Genomic DNA, 16,611 nt, shown 5'->3' on the forward strand with positions numbered 1-16,611 from the left:
TTGACTTCTCGTTCAAAAGCTGACATCATTTCTTGATTGTGAGTTTTCGGAAGAATTCTAAAACTGGTAAACTACTGCCCTCCTGTGAGAAAGCATTCACATTACACCCACTAGTATTTGTGACAGCACACAAGCTATCTCAGGTGTGTAAAGCAGTGTCTCAGAACTGTGAAGGGACTTACTTTATTTTTAGTAGCTCTTTTTGTAGTGATGTTTTTGACAATCCTGCAAAACGCCTTTTTCTGGTTAAGTCGGGATTGCTGAATTTTTCTTGATATTCTTCCTTGTGCTTCCAAGACACAGAAGCAGGAACAAGGTTTCATAAATTGTTTGTAATGTTTACAGCATAGGTTTTTGCTCTGTATTAAACAAGGGTGTCATTACACAAGCTAGTGTAATTGGGAGTGCGTTTAAGTGCTCAGTGTTTCCTTTGTATTGTATAGATATTTTGGACTGTGGTGGGAGCTCTGCTCTGTAGATGTTCAGTTGTGGTCTTGTTTTTCTGTATTGGAAGGACATAATACAAACTAAAAAAATATATCCTGCAGTCATTGTCAAAGTATTGTAAAATATTGTGGTTGCTATGTGATGGGTTTAAAAGGAGCAATAGAGTTAAAGAGTTATAGAGTTGCTTTACTAGCAACTTCTCCATGCAGTTTTTCTTCTGTAAAGAAGCCAGTTCCATGTTTGTGCTGCAGTAGCCATATAGCAGGATCTTACAGCATCCACCATTAATAATTATTTTACTTCTGGTATTCATATTTGCAGGATTTTTTTGGTATCTGAAGTCCATCATAGCTGTTAGGTGTGTGTGGTTTTTCAGTGCCTAATTAACCCAGTATTGGAAGTTTTTTGACTTGTGTTTATTTACTGAGAATTGTAGTTAAAAACTAAATGAAGTTCTTAGTCTTTTTGGTAAATTAAAGTCCATCTTCTATGACCAAAGGAATGCGTTCAGAACTTCACTGGTTTTGTTTTGTTATTTCTTTTCAGTCTATTTGCCATATGTTTCTGTTGCTTAGAATTGATGCCTAGACATGATGTGAAAATGACGTGATCACAGAAGTAATGGACTTCCAGTGGCTAAAACGCTTCCGTAACTCCCTACTGACCAAAACTGAATTCCATATTTTAGAAGAAAATTACAAGTCCTCTTCTAATCACACATCTCCGATTACTACTACTATAAAACTGAAGTCACCATACAAAGAGTTGCCATTAACTAGTGGGCATTCACTGCCTCTCTGAAATCGCTGATACTGAGTCTGTCCCAGATACGGTGTTGTCTGTATGAATTTAATCTAAATTTTGGCTTGTATCTTCATCCTAAGTGCAACGGACACCATCAGAGAGGAAGGTTCTATCATCATCTTTGTAACAGAGCATTTCTTGTTGCTAGCTCATGAGTAACAAATTAGTATGGGGTGAGTAACAAATTAGTATGGGATGAGTAATGAATAAGTATGGGATGTTGCAGTGGTGTGTGCAAGCATGCAGTCCTTGTGAAACATTGAATCGTTGCTCAGACATGACCTGAAAATCATGTGGCCACAGAAGAAGTTACCTGAAAAAAGTTTTGAAGATAGAAGGGTTGTACAAGCTTGCCAGCCCCTTCTTAGAGTGAGCTAGGGAAGTCAAAGCAGCCCTGGTCAGGAAGGAATTAACACATTTGTTAGAGTGTGTTTGGAATTGATGAGATATGCTCCAGTATGCTTATGCTGAAATGCTTTCTTAAATCTGAGCTGAAGATTTCTTAACTGTCCTCATAGGGTTTTAATCCTTATTCCTGTTTCTCCTTGCTTATGTTAATGTTTTTAGTCCTAGCTTCAAAGTGGAACTGCTGGAATATTTAGGGCCTGTAGGTAGAACAGAGATCTTCATACAGTGCCAGTGAAAAATAATGAGATCATCTGTGAGCTTCCTCTCACTGGAGTGGTACCCTCACCATGGTCCAAGGCACTGTAGCTAACAGTCTTAACATTCCCATTAGCTCTTCTTTACAGCTCTGAACAGCTGCCATTTCACAGTGTCTCTGTACTTTCTGAGCTCCTTTTCTGCTCTGAGTTTGGCCAAGTAATTGTTGTCGTAGACTGTGGTGGTTTTGTTGGGATGTCTAATGGTACTCCAAGATTATAGTCACTTTTTGTTTAAAGTCCCATCAATATATTGACTATTTCCCTTGGACTTACTTACTTTTATCTGTCATTGGAAACCTGTCTACACTGACTTTCTTGTTTAGTATTGTGATGCTGCAGTATTCATTTTAAATACTTTGGTTCAGGTAACTTTTAAACTCATTAACGATTTTGTTCATCTTATGTTTAAAAAAAAGCATAAAATGTTGGTTACGTGACTGTGCTAAGCCCCTCAAATTGTTCTTCATGTTTCAGGCTCCTTAACTTCAAGGAATTTCCTTAACTGCACTGATAGCACTTTACTTTTGTTGGCATTTTTAATACACACATACTTTGAGCATTTAATCATCTTTTTTTTCAAGTTAAGTGGGTACAATTAGGGACATTAGATCTATCATTCTCAGTTCAGTGGTTCCATAAAGGCACGTATGAGACTTTGCTTCATTTAAGTACTCATGGGCACATGGTCTTTAAGATACACATCCTTATGATTTAATCGTTCCTATTTAAAATTGAAATACTACATATCAAAAGATTGTCCTATTACAAATTAAATTGTTTATTTTGTTTCAGTTTAATGAGTGGAGTTAAAAATAATGTTGGCAGAGGAATAAATGTGGCCTTGGTCAATGGTAAGTGATGTTTAAGTGAGCAGTGTCTTCATTTTAAAATTCTTCCTGAAATTTAAGGCCTGTTAAGGGATGATGAAATACAAAGAGGAGGATAAGAGGCAGTATTCAGCATATGTACACTGAGATAATGCCAAATTTTGGTACTTACATGTTTTTGTTAGTATACAGTTTGAAAGTACAAAAACTTAGAGCGTTTTTGTTTCTGAAAATGTGTAATAATGCGGAGTTCCATTGTCGTTATTTTAGCGATACATCAGATAACTTTCTAATGGTGTGTCTCTTGAATTTGTATATTGCCACCACTAATAAAATTCTGTACACCAAATTCTTCTCATACTGTTTTCAGTGAAACCTATTTAACAGTGTTACTACATGAAAAAGACAGTTCATTATTTCCTAGTTTGAAATCAGTATATTCTATTACTCCATTTATAGAGATCTTGTTCCCAAATACATCCATGTTATATATTCAGGATTCTTAACTTCCATTAACAAATTTACCTGTGTGTCAGCTTGAAAGCTAAACTGAACGTCAGTACTGACAATTTTGTCCTTTATATGTAGGAAGCAATTTCTTGTAGCAGCGAGATAGTACTTTGTCATTTCACAGCAATATAAATTCATGTTATTTTTGGATTGTACTCAGGTTTATATCACCTAATGCATGATTTGAACAACACTAACTTAATCCTATTTTGCCCTCCTAAATTGTCTCAGTCTGTTCAAAAACAAACCTCCCAGTTCCATATTATATAGCTGCCAGTCTTTCTTCTTGTCTTACAGATTTTATGTGATGTATCTAGTAAAAACAAAACTCTACATTCCATCAAATACTGACGTTGTAGACAGCGCAGTAAAAATGGTGATGAACATGCAATACCCACTTTCTTCTCTGTTTATTCTAAAAGTTTACATGGGCTAAGAAATTCCAGTTTGTAGCAGAACATGCAGTGTAATTTTGATCTTTCTTGCTTCCTATGTGGTACTAAAAGCAAACTATAACTGTACTCTTTTTTGGCAAAAAGAACCTTTTTTTTTTTTTTTTTTAAAAAAAAAAAGCTAAGTGCATTTTCTTTATTGCTCTTTTTTGAGGGTGTTCTGTGTTGTTTTTTTATGTTTCACTTGAAGTAAAATCAGTTTGCATCTTCTATCTTTTTTTCCCCCTCTTAGCTTTTCACAAATGGCTGTAGTGTTTAAGGAGAAATCTTCATGAAAGATAGAAGTACTTGATTTATAGAGTGTCTTCAGCACTTTTTCTGACAGTCATTAAGAGGAATTGGGCATGTTGTCTGTGAAGTACCTTTGGCTATTTCATTAAACCACGTATTTCTTTTTCTTCAGGTAAAACAGGAGAACCATTAGACACTAAATTCTTTGATATGTGGGGAGGAGGTAAGTGCAGTTATCCTAGCTGGTTAGAGAGAAGCAACCTGACTGTGTGCATGTGCTTGTGTGTGACCCCTCTAGGCTCCGTTTGCTGTGGTGGTTTAAGCTTGACCTCAACCTTTATAATTGTGAGGAGAATGCCACTTTAGAGAAACACAAAGGGGGATGGGGAGAGAGAAGAGGAGAATGGTGCATTTAATCACACCTGCTCATTCTCCTGAGTAGTTCCCACTAGCAGGTATGTCTTTACACAGTATAGATGAAACCCTTTATATAAAATGAGAGTTCTTCCTTGTGCATTTTATCTTCCTCACACTTACGATCTTGTTATAAATGTACAATTATAAATAATAATAATTATTAATTTAGCAATGTCTAAATTAAATAGATAATGCAGGTTATTATAATATATCTAATGATTGGTGCTTATGTGAGTTTTTTTGTGTTCTCTTTCCAGATGTGGCACCACTTATTGAATTTCTTAAGTCCATCCAGGATGGAACCATAGTGTTAATGGGAACATATGATGATGGTGCAACCAAGTATGTCATAGATTTATGCAGTTAATATTGCTTAACATTTTAAATGCTGTTTTATACCTGGGAAAAAAAAAATTCTTTATCACACAACCACTTCTGATAAAGCTTTGTTCTTGCAAGATAAGGGATTGTAAACTATGTTTTCAGCTGATTCATTTAATGATCCCGATGTGATATTTACATAGATTTATTTCTATACTTTCATGATTCCTAACAACAGAGAAACAATAAAATATAAAATTAGGCATATGAGCAGAAATATCCCAAGTGTTTTCTGCAAATCATAAATGCTGATTTTTTTTAACCCCTCAGAGAAAAGGTGTTGATGCAATAAGAAGACAGTGTAGGGCAAATGGGACATGGCTATGAGAACACACCCTCTGATGGAAATTGGTCTGTTTCATCCAGCACTTTTATCAGAACAACTCCAAGACAGAGTGTGGTAGTTAAAAATGTTCACAGACCATTGCTACTAAGTCTACATGTACCCTTCCTGTTTTGAGGTCCGAGATTTTACTGTGTGAGCCTCATGCTTGTTGGCCTCAAAGTTTGGAACTGTTCAACTATCAAGCTGTTCAATTTAGACAATAGACATATCATAAGAGGTTTTAGTACTCTTTCAGCAGTATCTTCCAACCTTCTCAACTTTGATCATCTGGAATAGGTAGTAAAATTACTGTAGAAATTTGTATTGGGGTTTCAATACAGATCTAAAGAATTATTCCATATTTAAGTCATACTGTCAAAAGGATTACTTTTTGTAGTGAAAAATAATGATTTTTTTTTCTTTTCCTCCTGTTTTAGACTTATTTAACTTTTTAATGGGTTCTGTATGTTCTTTCTTTTTCCTCTTTTGATGCAATTTGTTATCCACAACTTATTTCTGATGTAGGAGTAGCTTTCTGATGACAAAATCCTGACTTTGAAATGAGCGGTATTTGCAGTAAATGGTGGAGAGGGTCTGTAGATTCACTACTTTGGGAAGAAGAAAGCTATTTAATGTTTCTTTATCACAAGGCTGGATCTCCAACTGTTGTTGTACTTTAATATTTAGAAAGTACAGTAAGTTTGTTTCAATAATCGTGTCTCAGCTGGTGTTTTTTCAAAGCTAAAAAGGAAGACCCATTCTTTCTGATAGCCAGGAAGTACTCGTTAGTAATATTGCAAAAATAGCCCAAACCATGCCATTGAAACTTGATATTAATCATAAATGCCAGTGCTTGGAAGCAACTAAAAATATGAAGAACAATCCCATTTAAAAGATTAAAAAAAAAAAATTGTATTGTGAGGTTGTGGGTTTTATTTAAGTATAAGCTGCACCAATGCTGTGGAAACATGAAGCGTGGGTGGTACAAATAACCTCCAAAGTAAATTAAGTAATCATTTTTTTATCACTTTTGTTAAGGTGAGTCACGTAACTATATCTCAGTAAGTAGTAATAATCAGAAGTTGTGTGTGATGTTTGGTAATCGGGCAAATATAGTAACTGGTAGGAAGAAATAAAGAGCTGCTGTTTGGAGGTTTTGTCTCCTACAGAATAATTTTATCTTCTGTATTATCCTACACAGACTTACAGGCACTGAACCATGCTGTGGGGTAGCATTCTGAATTTTAAATTAATTGACTTGAGCAAACAAGAACTTCTTTTGTGTATTTAGGCCATTCTTTTAACCTAAGAGAGCTCGTGTTTTATCTAGGCTTCAACTTGAGCCTGCAAAACAGTGTTTACTTTAAAGGTTGACTTTTTTTAGCTGCCGAGAGAATTGCTAAAATTCCTTGAGTTGTATGTATAAATTTTGAAAATATAGGGTTCTTGGCTTTTGTTGGTGTACTGATAGGTTTGTGTGCTGGTTGCTTGAGATAATAATATCAAAGAGCAGAGCTCGTAAGATCAGCTTATTTCAAAACTATCGTTATCTGATTTTGAAAGATAGATCTTTCCCAGTGTTGGCTTACTTAAACTATATTTAACCAGATTGACGCTAAATGGTGCATTGAACAATGAAAGCTCTGAGAATGTGTATTTTTATTTGCATATCGAATTTCTCTGTTTTGCTCAAGGCTTAATGAGGAAGCACGGAAACTGATTGCTGAATTGGGAAGCACGTCCATCACTAACCTTGGCTTTAGAGACAACTGGGTCTTCTGTGGTGGAAAAGGAATTAAAACTAAAAGTCCATTTGAACAGGTCTGTTATTCTATAACTTAGTAGAATTCAACAGCTTACATTAATAAAGGCTTAGAATGTTTTATAAATGCCTTGAGTTTGTTCAAATTAGATATTGCAGTAGTGGCACACGGTGTTATTTTCAAATTTGTTCCTTGATTAGTCTCCTCCTTTTAAATGTGCAGAATAATTCCATCATGATTCACAAATAAGAAAAAAAAATCCTCTGTGGGTGGGTTTTAGTAACCCAATAACTAGATTAATTCATTTTGATGGATTCAATTAAACTGATAATTCAAAATTTACTGCATAACACTCATTTTTAGACCTGCTAACCTCTGACAGATTAGTTGTAGTTAAGGTGTTCGTGTTCCCAGCTGTTCACTTTGCTCTTCTGTCAGAAATTACTGCTGCCTAGGAAAACTTGTGAAATTAAACATATCCACATACTTTAATAGCTGCAATTCAACATATATCATTGCTGCCTTTAATTACCAGTAACGGTAGCTTTGTACTTGGAGAGCAAGCCTGTTTTCTTTTTTGCCAACTTCCAAGGGAGTGGGAACTAGTGTAGGAGCAATGGCAAACTCTTGGAGGCAGTAATATCTTACCTGGCAGCAGGTGGTTGCTTCTTGGAAAAGCCTTAATTTAAAAATAAATAAATAAATAAATAAAATTCAGCCTTATGTAGTTTTCATAAAATCTGCCCTGTAAGTTTAGTGTCCTTATTTAACTTAAACCTAGTGGTTTATGTTTTCTTGGCGTTGATCTTTTCCTTGCTTGTTTCTCTTGCTGAATAAACATCCATGATAAATTTTAAAAATGTTTTCACTAGTCAGATTCACCTGTTTTTAGCATATACTTGTCTGAACAAGCAACTTTCAACTTTCAGTGGAGAGTACTGAGAGGCTGTTGTATTTGATGATACTTAAAAAGCGCAAGAGGTTAATACTAACATCATCTCTTTGTCTGTTTCCTGAAAATAATTACAAAGGAGTGTCTTTTAAAGCCATGCGTAAAGCAACAGGGTAAGTGACTTCACATTAACAGTAGGATGATATTATCTATTTACAGCATATAAAGAACAACAAGGATACAAACAAATATGAAGGCTGGCCAGAAGTTGTTGAGATGGAAGGCTGTATCCCTCAGAAGCAAGACTAAATCAAAACAAAAGGAAAGAAGAATGAAAATGGAAGAAAATGCACTTTCTGCTGTTATTAGAGAGAGGGCTATGAAGGAGACTGTACTGTAAATAATATTTTTAAGCATGCAACCATCTTGTCGGTGTGTGCATGAGCACTGACATTTTGAATATCGGGATTATTTATTGCTAACACATAAAAATCCTTTTTGTAAATATGTTCAAAATAAACATCAAATCATTTCTAAACAGGTTTCTTAAAAGCACAGTATTTAGTTTGCCTATGGTAAATATCTCGTAGGTCAACTGGCTAATAAATTGCATATGCCAATAATAAATAGATCCTGACAAATGTACTGTCTTCTAATATTGCTGTGAGTATATAACCTTTGTGGAATATGTAGATTTTAGTCATAAGTTAATAAAAAGCTTTAATTTTTTTATCCTCTGCCTTTTTAGTGGCAGCATCACTTTTTATTGAAGCTCAATGGTTATTCTAATAACAAGTGCTCCGGAAATTTATTTTGTAGTTCCCCACCAAAACCAAATAATTAACAAAGGAAGAAAACATGATACTTAAATACAGATATGCCACAAAAAGCACAATATGAATTATTTTTACTAGGAGGAAAACAAAAGTAAATGTATCCATAGTGTACGTGCTACTTAAAAGCAGCTGAAAGGATTTGTACTCAACTTGAAAATAGTGTTTACTATGTAGAAGAGACTTGGCATGTTAAGCAACAGTACTTATGGCAACTTGTGCAGTTTTTATTACAATTTTTGTACTGTTGCTTAACCATTTAGTCTACCTATGGCTGTTCAGCCATACTGGTTAGTCATTTGTTAAATGCAAAGTGGAATTCCTTCCTGCTTGAGTTCTAACACCAGGAATAAATTTCCCATTGCAAAGAACCTATTAGAAAGCAGTCTGCCTTCTAGCAGCAGTTTTCAGGGTACAACATTATGAACCTTTATTGCCTATGTTACATCTAATATAAACTGAGGTAATTTGTGCTTACAGTGAGGTATTAGCAAAAGCTTTGTATCTAAGGTTATGTAATGTGTAACATTCAAACTTAACTGACAATTTTCTTTCTTTTTTTTTTTTTTTTCCAAAGTAAAAAAAATGGACCAAGTTGAAGTGGCCTTATTCTTTAGCTCGTATCAGAGCTGTCAGAAAGCAGCTTTTGTTGGAAACTTCAGTTTCTTTTAAGCATGGCCCGCTCGAGCTTTCACTGAAACCAAGTTAGCATGGTGTAACTGAAAGTGTTGGTATTCAATAAATAGGGGCTATCACAGAATAGATTATAATCTCTTGAAGCTTCATGCCATGAGTTCTGGTACAATCTTCAACAACTTCTAGCTAGTACCGTGGCACAAAAACCACAAAGGATTTTTCAGGTACCCACAGCTTAAGCTGAAAACAGTGGCGATCGAATACTGTTACCATTGATGTCTTCTGAGATGGATGTGTGCACTAAAAACTTCAAGCAATATTGGGAATTGCTTTTCAAGTCAAATAACCTGTGATATCAGAGCAAGTCTGGACTCCGAGTTGTTCTGTATGTTTAACTAGCTTGTTAAATAATGTGGTTTTCCCTCAAGTTTAATGTAGAACAGCAATAAAAGCACCTTATGGTGAAATTGTTTTTGTTAAATCTTTCAGATTTTCTTGTTTAGGAGGATGTGTCAAAATCGTGTATATCTTTGTCATCAAATAAAGTAAAACCCTCATTTCTATCAATCAGAAAATAAATTTTATTTCATAACAATAGGGTATTGTGAAAAACTGGTTTCCTAAGTCCTGGGATTTTCACATAAATACATTGGTTGGGCTGCTGTACAAAATAATAATAGAAAAAAATTTGAAGGTAGTTGGCAGGGGCTTAAGGAAAGAGAAAAACAAACAAAAAAAAGTATTAATAGTTTCTTTGCACTGTTGTCTTTATTCTTGATTTTGAATGTCAGTGCATATTTCATCCATCAAATTAAAAAGTTCAGATTTCCTCTGCAAAATGAAATGGGGAAGAAACAGAACTGAAATCAGACCTCTTTTAGCCCTCATCTTTAAGTTTGTGCCTTTTTTTTACCCCCCAGCAATCTGAAGGAAGTAAATATATTCTGATTGTTTAACCTGCTAAAGGTGGACCTGCCACAAAACATTTAAAAACAGTTTTTAAAACAATAAACTGGTAATGTTATTTTTTGTAATTTTCCCTTAAATCGGTTGATTTTTGTGATTTTGATGGATGCACCTTGCAATTAAATTTACTTTAACTGACCAAGCAAGAAGCTTACTTCTATGGCCTCCCTAGTGTTCTCTACAGTTTGTGGGAGGATGTTGTGAGGTGTGAGGATGAAGGCATTTTGTACAAATAGCTTCATGCAAAGGTATCTGCGTGACAAAGCTCCCGGATCTGTATTTTCCTACACAAGTTGATGGGAACATCTGCAGCATGTTGAAGACAGCAGTGAAGGAAGGAAAGAAAGATGTGGAGCATGTCTGCCTCAAAAAATGCACCTGTGAGAAAAGGGTGAGGACACAAGAAGACTGTGACTTCATTTTGCCCAAGGAGCACAGCTGGGATCCAAGCCTCCTGAAGACTTCATTGCATGCTACAGCTCTCAACTGCTCTACTATCAGTGCTTTACGTGAAACAGATGAGGCTTAAGAAGCTGAAGATCTCTGCCTTTACATACCCTCTGCATCTTCCCTAGCGTCTTTCATGATCATTGTTTTCTTGAAAGAGCAGAGGGATTAACAACCTTAGTTTCCTAAGTGCTGGTTCAGAAAAGGCTTCTCTTTGCTTGGCATGTTGTGCTTTCCAGATGTCTCAATGTGGCACTTGGATCCCTCAGATGCTGACAAGACTTGTAAACACTTAATGTGTACATAATGGCTCCTATACTGTTTGGATTAGCTGCAGTTCAGAAGCCAGGTGGATAAATTGGGAGGGGAAATAAAGTAATGCTACCAGCGTGTGTTGACTGACTTTCCTGTGTGCAGATGGGAAGGACTCTGTAGCCCCTCCAGAAACTCTCTGGGGTGGAGCCCAGGCTGGAAGCTGCTGGGAAGCTTTCCTGGCTATCAGCCCATTGCAGATGGAAGTGTCCCAGCTAGTTCAGTCTCAGATGTGATACCATGAGATGGCAGTTGCTTCCAATGCTGTACTGAAGGTATGAGGGACCCTGCTCATTGCCCTCTGACCAGTGTACCAAAAAGGAGCAAACACTGGGGCTCAAGCACCTCCTGCTGCTGCCTCTTCCTTCTGTGGAGGAAGAACTGCATGTCAGCATGGACAAAAAAATGAAGAATGGTGAGAGAGAACATGCTTTACTTGAGATGTTTCATTAAATTTCTCATGACCTTAACTTTGGCCTCAGAACCAGGCTAGCTTAAAACCACTTGTAGTTTCACCTCTCTTTTCTTGTAGTAGTCCCTTTCATCCTTACAACCAAGATCTAATGCATCCTTCATAGACCCAGGCTAAATCAGGTTCCTCAGGTATTCTTCCTTTGCTTATGCATCCATGTAGGTAGATTTGGATCATTATAAAACCTTCTTTGCTGAAAATTAATGTTAATTCTTAGCAAATTAAAAATTGATCATTGTCCTCCTAGGTAGGAAATTGTCTTTTTTACTTTCTTCCAGGCCCTACCATTTCCATACTAGGACATACAACCCAGTCCCTTTAATCTTGCATTTATCTTTTAAGATCTCATTCTTGTAATATTTTGTTCTCACAGAAATAAATGTCTGTTCATTTCTTAGGGTGTTGCTCATAGCAGGACACAGCTATGTGTCCTGCTTTTTCATTGTTGACATGAAAAAGGCACTCATTTAGCTTTTTCATTTAGCTTTTTCATTGTTGACATGAAAAAGGCACTCCCAGCTTAGGACGGGATCACGTCTCCTCAGTGAGCTTGATGGATGGTGGTGGAAGGGAGTGCTGTCTTCTGTGGGGCATAGCCTGCATTTTTTTTCCCTGTGATACAGCAATCCCTTCTGGCTAATTATCTTCTAATTATATTTCAACATTTTCTTTATCAGTACACCTTCAAGGTTCCAGATCTTGGCAGCTGAATCATCCTTTCCAAGTGGAAAAATCAGTGGGTAATGTCTTGATTTCTGGCTTTTATATCTGCACTCTCATATTTTCTCTAAAGCGCCTGACACGCATGTGGCACAACACAGATAACGTTTATTATCCTTTGGGGCGTGTAGAATATAAAACTTTGTTTCAAGGCTTTATTACATATATATGGAGAGGGGTGGGGATCAGCATAGAGCACTGTAATAGTCCAGGCACATTGTGTACTACGTAATATGTACATAAATCACTTCGTCCTCTCCATTAACTTTCTGATCCCAAGAGACAGCCCAAAACAGATGATTAACCATTCCTCTTGCATTACAATGCAAGATGCTTAGATTGGTTTCTTAGCATTGCAACTGTGGGACTTTGTTAGCACAGTCAGCTCAAGGAGTTACTGCTCCTGGTCACCTCCCCAAGTCCTTATCGGTGTGTTGTAGCTGAGTTTGCTGCTCCAGGCTCAGCCAAAGTTCTTGTTTGTGGTGTGTTTCCATGAAACATATTGCTAAACTGATCCACGGGCTGGGGGCAGCATGGGGTTAGGGAGGGTGAGAACATGCTCAGCCAACCCAGCAGGCAAACCAGCTGTGAAACCACAGTCAATTTTCCAAAATCAGCAAGTATAAAAGTTAACAACTTCATTCTCTAAGCTTCAGGCAATTTTTGTATTTGCTCCCGTTGGCATAATCAGCAATGACTAGCCAAAATTGTTTTTTATTTTGTTTTAAATCCCATTAGCACATTTTAAACTAACATTGATTTGTACTTTGATGTCCTGTTCCTCTGCATGTTGGTTCTCTTAATGATTTATAGATTCTCTAAAAACTCAGTGTGCTAATGTCAAAATATTTTTTAGTACACACAGATACTATAGTGTCAAGTTAATTTCTTAGATTACGGGGCCGATTGGTCTGTGCAAAAGATGTTTTAGCCATAAGCTGGTTTTGTGCTACTAGCACAAGGCACAATGGACCTTTCATCACAGACAGTAAATGATCAGACACATAAATAATACTTAGATTTTTTTTATTTTTTTTTAACCCCTTGTGTGGTATCAAGCTTTTGGTCTAGAAAAGTGCTTATGAAAAGTCATTCTGCTCCACAACCAAATACATATACATCTTTAATGTATTTTTTTCAGGACTTTGGAGAAAATGATAATAGAAGTCTTACCCAGTCAGAAGTTTCAGCATTTAAATTGGGACATCCTGGTGCACACATAATGTGATATTTAAAAAATATCTGATTTTTTAAGTGACTGTGAACAAGTCCTTTGCCCACAAATTCCCATTTAGAGTCAAAAAACTGCTACTACTTCCCCTCCTTAGGTATGCTCATTGGAGGCAGAGGTGCAAAGCCCTGCTTCTCAGCTAGGTGTTAGCTATCACCTGACCATGAACTACACTGTGCTAGTTCACCAAAAGTGAAAAAAATGTGAGGTTATTTAAAATCCTAAACATCATTATTGCAAATCTGTGTGTGAAATGAGAAGCAGTCATGATACTACATGCACTGTTGCTAGTGTTAGTGGACTGGGGAACTCCGGGTCATCCAGTCAGGAAAGGAATCACAGTTAGCATCTTTGGCAGGTTATCTAGAAAAAAATAATAACATTTATTCCACCCTGCTAGTTTAAAATCTTTGACTTTAGAAGTGGGAGAACAAGTGATATCTACAATATGTTACAGGGTCAGACAAGGACTGCCTCATTTGGCATGAAGTCTGCCACAGAGATATGAGCCTTTTACGTGTTTGTTTAATAAACTTTAGCCAGGAGAGTGAGCTGGTATGCTTCAGCACTTTACACAATGTAACCATGACAGTTTTGCTCTATGAGAAACTGCCCTAAAATTGTTTGCTACCTCCCATGAAATCAAACATATCAGCTTCCTCAGAAATCCCAGCCAAGGGGCATGTCCCTATTAGCATCATATCCTCTGAATGACCAAGGTGAATTGTTGCTGTTTACCTTGCACTTATGTTTAATATATCTATAATTTCCTAGCACTGGGAAAAAAAAAAAAAAAAAAAAAAAAAAAAAAAAAAAAAAAAAAAACAACAACAACAACAAAACACACTATCAAACTGAGTGATTGAAGTCCATCTCAGTGGCATATGCCCACAAAAGTAGCTGAACCACATATGTCCTGTGTAGGCCCCCGTTCGAAAGCTCGGGAGCCTTGCTGGCTTATATGTAGTTCTTCCACTTGCTCTCACCCAGGGGAGACTCTTTCCAGAGTGTGGAAGGAGTGAAGGCAGTTTTGTTGAATAAATACTGCAGTGGATATCAGATAATTTATTTGGCCCTGGTGCTACTACAGAGCAACACATTACTACAGAGCAACATATCCTGGTCCTGCCCAGAACTACTTCTACAGGCCCAGCCCACACAGAACTGGTTTTATGGATGTAACTTAGGTTAGTTACAATGGAGCTTAACCTAAACACCAGTTTAAACTGCTATAGGCAGAGAGGGGCTCCTGCTCCTCATGCACTCAGCCCTGCTTCTGGTCCTCCCCCCTGCCTTCAGACACACAATGTGGGTGCAGCTGAGGGCTAAGCAGGGCCCCTCTGACTGCACCCACTTGCTTTCACCACCATGCTGCTGTCCATGCAGAAACGGTAACACTGTCCCCAACAAAACAGCTCCCTTTGACTTCCCCAGGGGCAAGCTGGGTCCTTCTGCTGCCCCTGAAGCTTCAAATCCCTCACACATATTTGTCCAGACACAGTAGCCCTCATAAACTATGTATAGTTTTATAAACCATGTTGCCACTTCTCTTTGTTGTTTTTTATCACACTTAGAAAAAAGAAATAAACTTCCTCCCCTCAAACCAGAAAAAAAAAAAAAAAAAAAAACTTTTATTAATTACATTTATTATTATTATTATTATTAATCCAGATGACTGCTCTGCAGCCTCAAATAGGAGCTATCCAAGCAGGCGAGTGACACCCTGAATGCGCTGACCCTGTTGTGACTGCCCGACTCCTCAGTGTAATGCCGAGGTGAGAGCCTTTCCCGTTCTGACCCATAAAAACAGCCTCTTGAGATTTGTTCTCCTGGGCAAATCCCTGAAGCTGACCTCATGCCCAGGAGTCCATAGCCATTTTCTACCCCTGCCAGAAGTTAAGGCCTACTAAGAAGTACATAGGTGATTTTCCCTTCTTCAGAGATCAGGCATGGAAGAAACTTTAGGTCAGATTTTAAAAACTAAGGTAATTTTGAGGCACAGATCAGAGCTGCTTCAAGAGACAATCTCAATGTCCATGCTGAAGTCCCAGCAGCTGGTTCCTCCTGGAGGCCTGTACAACAAGGCGGTGTTGAGCTCTGTACTGATCTCTGTTAAGGCACAGTTATGAGCGGTCTCACGTAGGACACTGAGGCACTTGTGTCTGCCAGCAGCTCAATGCAGGACAGACTGAGAGGACACCTTCATATCTACATTGAGCAGTAGTACATCCATGTGGCTCACAGGCCCATTGCGGAATTGCCTGTAGTAACTGTGCGGTTATTTTCTGGAAGATAGCCATAACCAAGGGCTCATGACTCCTCAGGTTCTTCCGCCAGAATGTGTCCTCCCCATCCAAGCTTTCACAGGGAGATTGTCAAATCCTCCTGTGACAGCGACAGGCATGCTTAGCACCCTTCTCATAAATAGCAGGGGGCTTTTAGGCTTTAGGCCAGATAGCTAACCTATCTGGCTGGGTCAATGAAGAGAAATTGGGCCAGAAGTGGAGGGATGGTCCCCAGCAGATAAAGGGCTTCTATTCCTGATTCTCCACACAAGGTAGCAAAGAGCCACGGAACAGAAGATTTTATTTGCTTGCTCCTGACCTACACACCCAAGTAAGAGTGACAGGGAATCTTTTGCAAAAAAGTCACTTTTAAAGCCCCAACCAAAACCTCTAAGCTGATTTATTTATGAAAACTGCCTGCTAGTGTGGAACTGTGACCCCCAGCCAGTTCCCTTGATGTCAGTGGGAGTACTGCCACTTACCACTAGGGTTAGAATTTCACTGTATGCAAAATGGATTTAAAAGAACAGAAAAAACTATACAGAATAATAATTAAAGGATCATTTAAAACGCCAAATAAGTGCTTCTCTTCAGTGAGTCACTTCTCTTCAGTATTAACCGCAATAATTATAACCATCCTGATGGTAAGAAAAAGAACATTTCTGTAATCCTCTAAGTTCCCCCTGCACATGCAAATAAAAATCAATTAAAAACTATTACAATAGTAAGAAATATCTAATCAGCAAATGTCAAATGCTGTAATCTTATCACATTTGTTTTGGAAACCTTTTACATAACTTGCATAATTTAAATATTTACAAAATATAAACTTTCTTGTCTTATCAAAAATAGGTCTTTGCACATTTAAACAACAGAAATCCTTTCACACGTTTTTGTTTTTTTTTTTTCTTAAACCAGAAAGTATATCATTGCATAAAAATAAACAACCTTTCACAGATGTAAAATAAAATTAAGCCAACATATGGAAGATGTTA

The 16,611-nt window shown here is 37.3% G+C and overlaps 1 protein-coding gene across 1 annotated transcript in view; it reads left to right on the forward strand.

Moving 5' to 3' along the window:
* FAM3C (FAM3 metabolism regulating signaling molecule C) overlaps positions 1-9,746 on the forward strand; it is a 30,613-nt gene extending 20,867 nt beyond the window's left edge. Inside the window, exons 6-10 of the mRNA XM_032195720.1 lie at positions 2,709-2,767; positions 4,109-4,159; positions 4,611-4,695; positions 6,754-6,880; positions 7,934-9,746. Of these exons, the coding sequence (XP_032051611.1) occupies positions 2,709-2,767; positions 4,109-4,159; positions 4,611-4,695; positions 6,754-6,880; positions 7,934-8,023 (412 nt within the window). The 3' untranslated portion in view covers positions 8,024-9,746. The remainder of the gene's footprint in view (positions 1-2,708; positions 2,768-4,108; positions 4,160-4,610; positions 4,696-6,753; positions 6,881-7,933) is intronic.
* Positions 9,747-16,611: the final 6,865 nt, after the last annotated feature.

The sequence above is a fragment of the Aythya fuligula genome, chromosome 1 (assembly GCF_009819795.1).
Source record: "Aythya fuligula isolate bAytFul2 chromosome 1, bAytFul2.pri, whole genome shotgun sequence".
Lineage (NCBI taxonomy): Eukaryota > Metazoa > Chordata > Aves > Anseriformes > Anatidae > Aythya > Aythya fuligula.